This window comes from Chanos chanos, chromosome 3, assembly GCF_902362185.1.
Source record: "Chanos chanos chromosome 3, fChaCha1.1, whole genome shotgun sequence".
Classification (NCBI taxonomy): Eukaryota; Metazoa; Chordata; class Actinopteri; order Gonorynchiformes; family Chanidae; genus Chanos; species Chanos chanos.
In genome coordinates, this window is record NC_044497.1 from 21,178,256 (window position 1) to 21,189,426 (window position 11,171).

General features: G+C 37.4%; 1 protein-coding gene across 1 annotated transcript in view; it reads right to left on the bottom strand.

The window, feature by feature from the left end:
- ccdc178 (coiled-coil domain containing 178) overlaps positions 1 to 10,922 on the bottom strand; it is a 33,604-nt gene extending 22,682 nt beyond the window's left edge. Inside the window, exons 1-11 of the mRNA XM_030767649.1 lie at positions 10,865 to 10,922; positions 8,309 to 8,445; positions 8,193 to 8,202; positions 5,336 to 5,539; positions 4,999 to 5,219; positions 4,295 to 4,437; positions 3,103 to 3,256; positions 2,802 to 2,897; positions 1,848 to 1,984; positions 1,113 to 1,296; positions 307 to 369 (exon numbers count right to left, since the gene is read on the bottom strand). Of these exons, the coding sequence (XP_030623509.1) occupies positions 307 to 369; positions 1,113 to 1,296; positions 1,848 to 1,984; positions 2,802 to 2,897; positions 3,103 to 3,256; positions 4,295 to 4,437; positions 4,999 to 5,219; positions 5,336 to 5,539; positions 8,193 to 8,202; positions 8,309 to 8,445; positions 10,865 to 10,922 (1,407 nt within the window). The remainder of the gene's footprint in view (positions 1 to 306; positions 370 to 1,112; positions 1,297 to 1,847; positions 1,985 to 2,801; positions 2,898 to 3,102; positions 3,257 to 4,294; positions 4,438 to 4,998; positions 5,220 to 5,335; positions 5,540 to 8,192; positions 8,203 to 8,308; positions 8,446 to 10,864) is intronic.
- Positions 10,923 to 11,171: the final 249 nt, after the last annotated feature.

Below are 11,171 nucleotides of genomic sequence, written 5' to 3' on the forward strand. Positions count from 1 at the left end.
TTAGGGGTGGTGTTAATGTCTGTTAGTGTCTCTGTATTTAAATGTCATACTAAAAAGACAGGTTGGAGCATATGATTGATAGATTGCCTTGAACCCAAAATGTTTTTGTGAAAAAATTATAACAAATTGGTTATATTTGATCTTGTGGCCTTTTAAACATTATGTGAATTTTATAAAGTCCTTGCTTTCAATAATGTCTTAAACAATTTTTGAGGCTGCTGTTTGCACAATAATAACACCATCACAGTTTTTCCAGTGAATATCCACACCATGTGCTACACAAAATCTGAGTCTATAAGTACTTACCTTCAGAATAGCCACTGCTTTCATCTCTGCCATTATCTCTTTCTTAAGGTTTTCCTTCACTCTCTAGCAAAACACAAATATAACAATCAATAAACACAGAAATACAAATACATAAAAATACATTTTGGTCAACTACAGCATAAGTGATGCATTGCTCATTCTGTTGAATTAGTCTGAGGACATCATTAGCCTGATTTTCATAAAGTCTAAGTGTTCCTCCCAAGAACCAAGCTAAAAGCCTGTTTCAGAGTAAACACAGTCCTTCATAAAGTATTTTATCTGAGCTTTCAGAGAAGAGTTAAATTCAATGCTGTGTTTCTCAATTCAGTTTATGGCATTTTAAGCAGACAGATTGACATCTGTGCCGATGTATTTTGCTTGATTTACCCAAACAAGAAAATATCACATAAGGCAATCAGAGACAGAGTCGGAATCATCTGGTTATATTTTCTGTTCTGGCCCTTAATGATGAGGGGTCCAAAATTTAGGTAAAGTTAGTGGGATGAATATATATGAATAGGTCAGAGTGAGAGAGGATTATGCAAATCTTTTCTATTGCTGCTGCCTTTTTACTCATTCATTTAACAGATTTTTAAACCAGTTCTTCTGCTGGAATCCTACTGCGCTCCTGAGCAATGCTGTGTGTTCTTGCTGTCTCCATTATTCTAGCTGTGAACTGTCATATTTTACAAAACAAGACTTGGGGTCTTTCAATTCAACCATGAATAACACGACAATTTAACTTTTTCACTGAAGTCGTCTGCGTGAGCCTGGCGGCTGTTTGACTCTGGTCCACAGTCACTCACCCTCATCCTCTGCTCTTCCATGAAGGTCTGCTGTTCAAGGTCCTCCAACCTGCCTTTGGTGTGACTGTGGAGCCCAGACACCTGAGTCAGTTCTGCCCTGGCCCCATCTCTCTGCCTCTCATTCTGACTGAGCTTCAGCAGCATCTGCTTACGCTCCTTCTGCAGATCTTCTACTTTTTTCACACTGACAACACAAACAAACTAAAGACTCAATCTTTTATATGCTTCCCAGTGCAGAAACTAGGTTGTCTTTTTCCTGATAGAGTGTTGTCTCAAAGATGGATTAAGACACTAAAATCAGCCCAAGCAACAACTTGATGATGAGACTCTAAATATTAGATTCTGTAAGTATTAGATTCTGCTGTGTTAGGTTAGGACTGGAGGACTGGAGGCACCAGTTTTACAGACTACTGTACCACCATGCCAAAGAAAGACAGCAACCAAACAATATTCCAGTGAATGTACATATAAGAAAGCATGTTATCACATTAAAAGGGTTCAGCATAATGTCGATTAACTTACTGCACAATAAGATACACATGACCTCATTTAACATTTCCTTTTTTTACATGGGCACAGATATGGATTTTCCCTCCCACAATTACAACTGACAAGTTAAAGCTTTTGAATGGCTCAGAAATATGTAATTCCACAAAAGATCTGATAAGTTTCAGATATGTTTTCAGAAACTTTCAGAAAGTGCTGCTTTCACTGTTTCCTGTAACAGACACCGACCTTTGCTGAATTTTCTTTTTCAGGTCCTCTGTCTCTAGCTCATGCTCTTTGTTTTGATCATGTAGAGCTACAGACTCCTTCCGTTTCTGACGGAACAACTCCTCAAACCGAAATACTCTCTCTTCACCTACACATCTCTAAAACAACAAAAGATACAAAGAGAATCAGAGGCACTGAATTCACTCATTAACAAGCATTCTACTCTGTGATAAATTATGGTGATAAATTATGGTACAATTCAGTGCTAAGTTTATAAATTCTATAAAGTCCATCTCAAATTAATTAATATGTGTCCATTTTTCAAATAGAATGACCATCCGTACAAAGTACACAGCTAAATAACAGTGGCTGTTGAAATCCACATGACTTTAAGGAAGATGTCTCCATTAGAGCATCTGAATATAGGTCTAAAGATCTGAGTGTATTCAAACTAAATCCCACACTTTATTCAGGTACACTGACAGATTCAGGAGAGGACTTGAGAAAATTTCCAACGCCACGCAACAAGCTTAATCATATAATCTTTTAAGTGTATAAGTTGCAATCTTTCAAACATGTAAGGTACATTTTTGGGTATTCATGCCCAGATTTTCACTAGTTTATAAGGGATTTGGGAGCACTCTGTTTTAAGAGAAAAAAGAGAACTGAATGATTGTTATGAAGGTTTACATGGAAAAGAAAAAAACAAAAAAAGAAAAAAAAAACAGTGCTTGGCTACTTCACCAATATCTGATTAAGTGAGACCAATTCTAAGTTCAACAAAATGGTGGTTGTGAGAGCACAGAGACTAAGAGCCAGTGCCCTATGGAAACAATGGGGTTTTCCTGCCCTACGGAAACAATGGGGTTTTCCTGCCCTCCAGAGGGCTCATGGAATAATGTTGGGAACGCTGGGCACAGATCTTGCAGCCATTTTTCCTCTGAACTGAAGTAATATCCGCGTCGGAATACTTACTGTCGCTCGGACTCGTTTTTGAAGATCTGCAAAATCCTCGTTTTTGTTTTTCACCTCTCTTCCTTTATCCACAATTTTTGGTTTCAGTCCATCAATCTGAAATAAATGGCATAATATAAGGAGAATTATATAAGGACAGCAAAAAGCAATTTAATACTGAAAATAGCATTTAACATGAAAAAACAGGATTGTGATGCTAAAAATACACTTCATAGAAGCTAATAGACATATTTTGTCTATATTCATCCAGGTGAGCTGTTTAAAGACAAAACCAAGACGACACGCTGCATTGCATACTTACACTGTCAGTTACTTCAGCTTCTTTGCTCTCAGCCAGCACAATTTCTTGAAACATGGATTTGGACATGTTCTCCTTTATGGTAATCTGCTCTTTGGTTTCATTGACTTTGCTAAAGTAGGCCTCACCATTTGACTGTGACTGTTGTAATTCATTCCTGTCAGAGAGATAGGTGAGTGTTATGTGTATTTTTTCTGCAGACACTGTGTTGGAAAGAGATGCTCCATAAAATAAGAGAGTGGATTTCCTGTAAGGAAAAGAGGTGTTAGCTAAACTGCAGGAGCTGTTGGCCTAATATGGTGTAGAGATTAGTGTCAACAACAGATGCATGAAACATTTAGCAAATGGGTTTGAGTTCATTACAAACTGCCCTACTCTTCATCAGAAAATCACAAATATTACAAACTTTTTATAAAATCATGTCTCTATCCTAAACTACTGTTATCCTAAACTAATCCAATAAGAATGTATTTCAGTTGTACCAACCACACCTTTTTGGCCAGACTCTAATCCATGATTAAATAAATAAAGTTTGTTTATATTTACCTGATATTTACGCTACACATATTGTTACTGACTACTTGCTCATTTGTATTTAATTCCAGAACAGTGTCAACTGTCTTCAAAAGGCTTTAGTTCCAGGTCCATTGGCTTTTCAGGCATTTTCTATATGGAGCCCACATAATGCCCAAGGGCCTGAATAAAATATTGTTTGTAAAAATGACGTTTGTACTCTTGATATCACAGAAAAGTTTGCAAAACTCGACTGGCACATCAATAAATCTAAATCTAGGAAAAGCAGCACAAATACATCAACATCTCTCAATTTAAAAAACTTATATGGGACCCAAAATCCTGTTTTACTAATATGACAACATGCTGTTAATAATCAGCATAGTCACAATGACTCTCCATAGTGTAAACTACACATCTCACAATGACTCTACATAATATTAAGTATGCATGTTTATCCACATACATATACATGCCAATCTTCACTATGAATGTGTTATGACACCCTCAGTAATCCTACTGTCATGGAGACAGGAATGCACATGTGGCCTATTACTGACCCCCACTGTCTAATCTGATATAACACAGGATGGTAATATTCTGCTCTGACTAAAAGGAAAGACAGAGCACTGAATGCCCTGAGTACATCTCCCAAGCATAAGCTACCCTCTTAAAAACTTACAACTGCTTCTTCAGCTGCAGGCCAATTCCTTTGAGCTCCATATTCATCTTTTCAGTCCTCTTGCTTGCACTGAGCTCCTCTTTCTTCAGTTCCTGCTGCAAACTCTTAAGCTTTGACAACGTCTTTGTAAGAGTCTCATTGGCCTAAACAAATGCAAACATGTTTTATGTTCCAGTGCTTTTTCATCTTTTATGAAAATTTAAGGGGCTTCACAATTTTGAAGCTTCACAAAATTCAGTTTGACAGTTCCTTACATGTTTTTCTGTAATTATTCATACATGTGCTAAATCCTGTTTTCAGTTTTGGCAAACACCGCCTTTAATTTCAATTTTGGCAAAACAATGCCATTCAAAAGCATCTGACTGCATTCACTTGTAAAGACAAGAAGCTGGGTGTCAAGTTCCACATTTTAAATTTAACTCCATTCATAACATAGAGTGCATACCAACCACAGGTCCCTACCAACAGGATTTCAATAACAAAAACTAACTAAAACTGAGCTGGAGCATTCCCATCTAATACAACTGTAAATTTGTTGAAATGCAAATGTTTGCTTATGTAACATGATCTTCACCTTTTCTGTAAACAGTATGATTAGCCCCTGTCATGTACGTGTTTTAATCAACCTTTATGCTGTCAACAGAGCACACACAGCAGACAAACAAGCTCAACCAATCAACCAGTCAGAGTCAGAACGCCCTCACCTCATCCTGAGAGCTCTGGATCTGCTCCATGATTTCACTCTCCAGTTGGAGCTTCCCTTTCACCAGACAGCCTTCTCTCTTTACAAAATCAATATCCTCATTTAATCGCTGGTTCAACACCTCTGTTTGGATCAGTCTGTCTTTCACCTGCTGTAGCTGATCTTTTCTCTTTTTCAGATGCCACTTCAGTTCACAGATGTCTCTGCTACATGCTTCATGTTCTGTCAAACAGCCAAAATAAAACCTTGACACGTGCCAGGTTCTTGCTAGCTTGTCGGTGAGAATGAAGTATTTTATTAATATTTATGAATATCTGTGTCTAAACAGAAACACATACCATTCTGAACCGTTACTGGAAACACCTGTTGCTTCCAGAGGGATAGAGAATCTATTTTTTGCCTTAGTTTTCTTGCTTTCTTTTTCTCTTCGCAAAGTGTTTCCTCGGTCTCTCGCCGGTCAGTCTCCAGACGTTCAGTGAGATATAAAACTTCAACAAGCACACGAGCCATTTCCCTCCACAGAGAGGCTGACGCACTCCTTCCTGTGTGAGAACAACAGACATCTGAAAGAACTATTGTCAAATCTTCGTGACTTAGCATAGTACTTTAATTGATTGATCTCTGATTTATGATTTATGGATACGAATCCATAGAGTACATGCATCTGGCTGTAAACTGAGGGCAATCTCCTGGGGTGTGGGGCATTTTTCTTACATTCAGGGGAAATAATCCTCAAATTACATTGTTCTAAAATTACTTGTAATAACAAAATATAAATATATATATACTTGTAATAACATAATATAAATATATAGAGTGTAAATTACCTTCAGTGGAAAGGCCTGTGCATTCCACAAGTAATTGAGCGCATACTGCAGCATTTGTAGAGTCTGCAGATGTGACCCTTAAAAAGAGGAAGGACAGATATTCAGGTATCAATACAGTGTCTAACCTGCTTCCTTCAGAGGGCAAAATGAGCTCTTGGTACGACAGCCAACTTCAGCACCAAGCAAAGCCTTTGCCAGCCAAACACAAGTATCATTACTGCGATACAATGCTTTGGAGGGGTAACATGAAGGTTCTCCCAAATACGTCCCATCTTTAGACAGTAGAGTAAAACATGACTCACAACAGGGGCCCTGAACATTCCCTAGCCTTCCCTCCATTAGGCTGAAATCAGTACAATACACAACAGAATGATATGTCTGCCATTTCAATAGAGTCAAATTTCCACAAATCAGCTGACTAACTGAGCACCTCCAATCTGGCTTCAAGAAAATCTCTAATCTTTGGGTGGATACAGCCAAAACTGGAAATACAACTGTGTTCATTAAGAAAAACATGACTGAGATGGTGTGAGATCGTGTAAAGACACTGTTATCATAAGCAGTGAATTACAGATTAATGACATCATGGAACTGTGGCCAGAAAATTCTTATGTCTCTCCATTGTCTGTCCCATGCGTTGACAAACTGACAAATCTCAAGCCAATGATAAAATCAAGTGCATTCTGGGTTAAAGCGAAATTTGGTGGACATGGTGTCCCATAGAGAAAAACTGGGAGAACTTGATGCATTTTACAGCTAAATGGGTAGTAATCAACAGTAATCAATTGTGGATGACATCTCTTACTAACACCTTAAGAAAGCATGTCACGAGTATAATGATCCAAAACACATTATGCTAACAAGATATATCCCTTTTGGTGCAGAACTTTTAAAGGTATCTGAGAGCTTATCAGGTTTGGATGTTGTGTTGTAAAACCTACCCAGAAACAGTGCTACTGGGGGTTTTGTCCTCTAAGGACCGATTTTGGGTATCAGCTGCCTAAAAAAGATGAACAATAACTCAGCTTTTACCTTTACGTTCATATATATACATACACTGCCTGCCCAAAAAAAGTCACTGTTTGGATTTGGAGCCTCTGGAAGTAGTGTTATGATTGCGGGTTGCTTCAATTAGTCAGGTCTAGGCTCAGCAACATAATGTGGCAATAAAATGAAGTCAGCTGAGTACCTGAATGTACTGAATGACCAGGTTATCCCATTAATGGATTTCTTCCCTGATGGCACAGGCATATTCCACAACGACAATGCCAAGATTCATCATGCTCAAACTGTGAAAGAGTGGTTCAGGGAGCATGAGGAATCATTTTTACATATGAATTGGCCACCACAGAGTCCTGACCTTAACCCCATTGAAAGCCTCTGGGATGCGCTGGAGAAGACTTTATGGAGTGGTTAGATTCTCCCATCATCAACAAGATCTCATCCAAAAATTAATGCAACTCTGGACGGAAATAAATGTTGTGACATTGCATAAAGGTTTTCATAAACAATGCCATGGTGAATGCGCGCCGTAATCAGAAATATTGGATATTAGATATTAGATATTTTTGGCCAGGCAGTGTATATTATCCTATGAAAAAACAAGGATCTTTCATTTTTCCAGGCTGATTTAGTTAAACGTCTCTGTTTAACACAAAGTTACCATACACACATATATTATAACATCATGTAGAACACAGTACATTCACTGTAGCTTTATACTGTATTACCACATAAAGTGCAATAATAGCCATTACACACACTGTAGACATGTAAGTGAAATATGCATTTTATACCTAATCAGTAGTTACTTCGTACTATTACAGCTGCAAGGGTACTTCACCATATTTTCAAAATTAGACAATTTTCCGTATACTTTTAGGAGCAACAGACAATAGCAGACTGTTCTGAAGGGCACGGCTGCTTTTATAGAGTCTTTTCCTCAGAATCTAGTTCATGTTCTCTCCATTCAATTACAATGGAGTCAGTTCAAAGGCTCAAGTTTTATAGATTGTATTTTATTCCGAGACTTCAATGTAACATTGTTGCATTTAGCAACTGCTTTCATGTTAAAGATCGATTCATTTTGGTAAGAAGTTTCTCTTTTTTACTCTGTTTTAAAACGAATGTGAAAATGCATAAATATCTTCCACCAAAAAAGATTAGCATTCTTCAACATCACTTTGTTCTTATGGGAGAGTAAAATAATATGGTGTTGTTAGCCTGTTTTAAGTGCAACAGTTCATAAATTTAACTTTTAAAGTTTTCTTGATGACAGGTCTAATTAAGCCTGATGATTGTGGACACTGAAAAGTCAAATTCAGACAAAAATATCTTTAACAAATGCAGCTGTACCTGTCAGAAGTACCTGGACTGATCTACTGCACAGGAGATAATTAAAAAGGTCCAAGTTTGAAAATTTGGAATATCCCTTTAATATACAAACATGCTTGTTACTGACAGGCAGTATGTGCACCAGTCTACCTGCTGACCCCAGCTGTCAAGTTTCCGTTTCAGCTCTTGAATGTGACATAATGCTTTATTGACACATGGTGCTGGTGTGTTCACTAAGGCACAACTGCGACGTCTGCTTGGGTAGACGACACTAGAATCCCCCTGGTCTGAGAAATGAATGAATCAATGAATGAAAAGCATATGATACCTAATAACTTCTGGATTTTAGCATAAATTCATGCATATACATTCATATATCCTTTAATGTACCTTAGTGTTTAAGTAGCTTAAGTTTTAAATCATGTTCTCATTGTGTCTTTCATTTGATTACTGTATTTGTCTGCTGTGTGTAGTCTTATCCTGCACTGAGATTTAACATAGCAATGAATTAATAAATAATCTGAAATATTTTCCAAAGCAGTAAAACATTTAATGAAATATAATGAAATGAATTGTTTGATTCATCAATTAACAACGTACAAAGTGCACTAAAGAGAATACATTGGGTTTTTTTTTAAATGTCCAGTCATTTGTAAATCGTTTGAACCATTAGTGTTAAATTGAACATGAATTCATATTCAGTTTAAAAACACTAATTTTTAATGTTGTATGTTGCTTAAAGAAAGTTCTCTGCCTTCCTGCTGGTCAATTTTTATTAATTTTATTTTGCCGGCTATAACTGACCAAAGAAGTGCACACACTGTTTATTTGGACATGATCATACTGAAACAATTATATTACATCAGAGCAAGCATTTTGATCACACGATCAGCTTGTCCTCCGTCTCGACTGAAGAGATACCTGAGAAGGGGGCATGGCCCCTAGCCCTTCTTGAGCAATCTGATTGGTGTATTCAAAAATCCTTGCTGTAACGTCGCACGAAGGCAAGCAATCAAAACCAGCGAATTTCGCTTCGGGTAAAACGCAGCTTTACAGTTTCAACCTACAGTGAAACTTTTACTGTGTAGCCTTACTTCACAGTAAAAAAAATGTTTGCTGTGAAGGTACTTGGAAGATAATTATCGGGCTGTTGTTCCATTTTCTCGTATAAACAATTTCGACGAAACTACCAAGTACTGGGTGTTTGGACGACGGAGTCTATTATCAAGGCCAGGTTTTGCTACCGGTAAGCTACTCATTGCATTAAGTGTTTAACATATCTTACTTAACTTACTTTAGCTTTTACATATGACAAAAACAAGTACTCACTTCGTGGGCTTGTATGCTAGTAGAGTTATATTGATAGTTATAACTATAGTTAAAGACAGGTGATACCGAATCAGTTCCTGTGTGTCCCCGTTGAGACTGTATATTTCAATGTAGCACACGCTGGCGACTGTTCGTTTTTAGTTAACCATAACATTAGGCTGGCCAGATAACAGATGTTTGTAGATACGGCTTTATATTGAGTATGCCTGCTGCTGTTAATGCGTTTAGTAAATACATAGTTACGGATTTTTTATAATGCAGCCGATCGAGAACTCGCTACGACAGCGGAGAACGAGAGGCCCGCTCCCCGAAATAAGGACAGAAACAGCGTCGCCCATCAGGGAGGTCACCGCTATTAAGAACGACAAAGGCAGCGCTGGATGGGAGGTCACCGCCATTGAGAACGACAAAGTGTGATTTTAAAAGTGAAATTCTGTATTGTACCATTACCAGCGAATGTTGTATGCCTGGTTATAATCATGTTTAGGCCTATTAAGTAGCCTAGAATTTGACACTGCCGTTTAAATGTTTAGAAATTTCCATCCTCCACGTACTGTATTGTCTATTAAATCAATCAAACAAAACATTTCCTGAGGCACTGCACTGCCACTTAAAAATGATTTTATATTCGTATTTTTATGTTTCTATATTTTCTTTATGTTTACATTTTGTAGTTATATTTTAATTCCTTCTATGTTGCTTGGGACTCTGACTCTCGTTGTACATTTACGATGACAATAAAGGCATTCCTTATACATTTACTTGTTGCCTGTATTTCAGTATTCTCTGTTAAATTGTTATTATCAAGGTGTATATATAGATTGCAGTATACAAAGGTGAGTGTGTTCTCAGCCTGTGTGGACGTGGTGGAAGTAAACTGTTAAAACATAAATTACATGCAGTGATGTATTCACTATAATTCCAGGTTCCACCAATTGAAATTAGTTTAATCCATTTAAATACCAACTGTAACATTTCACACACCACGTGAGTTCACGTGAACTCAATAACCCAGTTGTCTCCAGCTAAAACCAATACAGACCATCTGAGACCAGTTCAGACCAATACATTCCAGTAGAAATTTCTATTGGTTTTCCTACTGGGCATTCCAGTAGAAACCAGTTGTGAAACCAGTTGAATGTGTTTCAATTTCCCTATAAAAACCAATAGAAACCAGTTGAAATTGCTATTGGGTTTCTACTGGTTTTCAATTGGTTTTCTACTGGTTTTCAATTGGTTTCCTACTGGTTTTCTACTGGAATTTTCTACTGGTATTTGTCTGCGGTGTGTAGTCTTATCCTGCACTGAGATTTAACATAGCGATGAATTAATAAATAATCTGAAATATTTTCCAAAGCAGTAAAACATTTTACTTACCTTGTAACTTGGCTCCACTTTCCCTAGAGGGAAATTTCAGTAATTCAACGTCGGGCATTGTATATTTGACAGTGTTTGACTACCAGTATAAAACCTGTATAAAAATATGATTTCGTTAAGTTACTCACAGAGCGTAAAAACTGGAGAAGATACATCCATGTCAGTGAGCTATAAAAAAAGCATTTCTTTAACTAATAAAACGTAACACTTAAACCCACTGCATGGGTTCGGGTAACAGCAGTTTTCGCCGTTTTCATGACAGTTACAAAACTTCTGGAGGTCATGGGACACTAGTTTAGTTGACGAG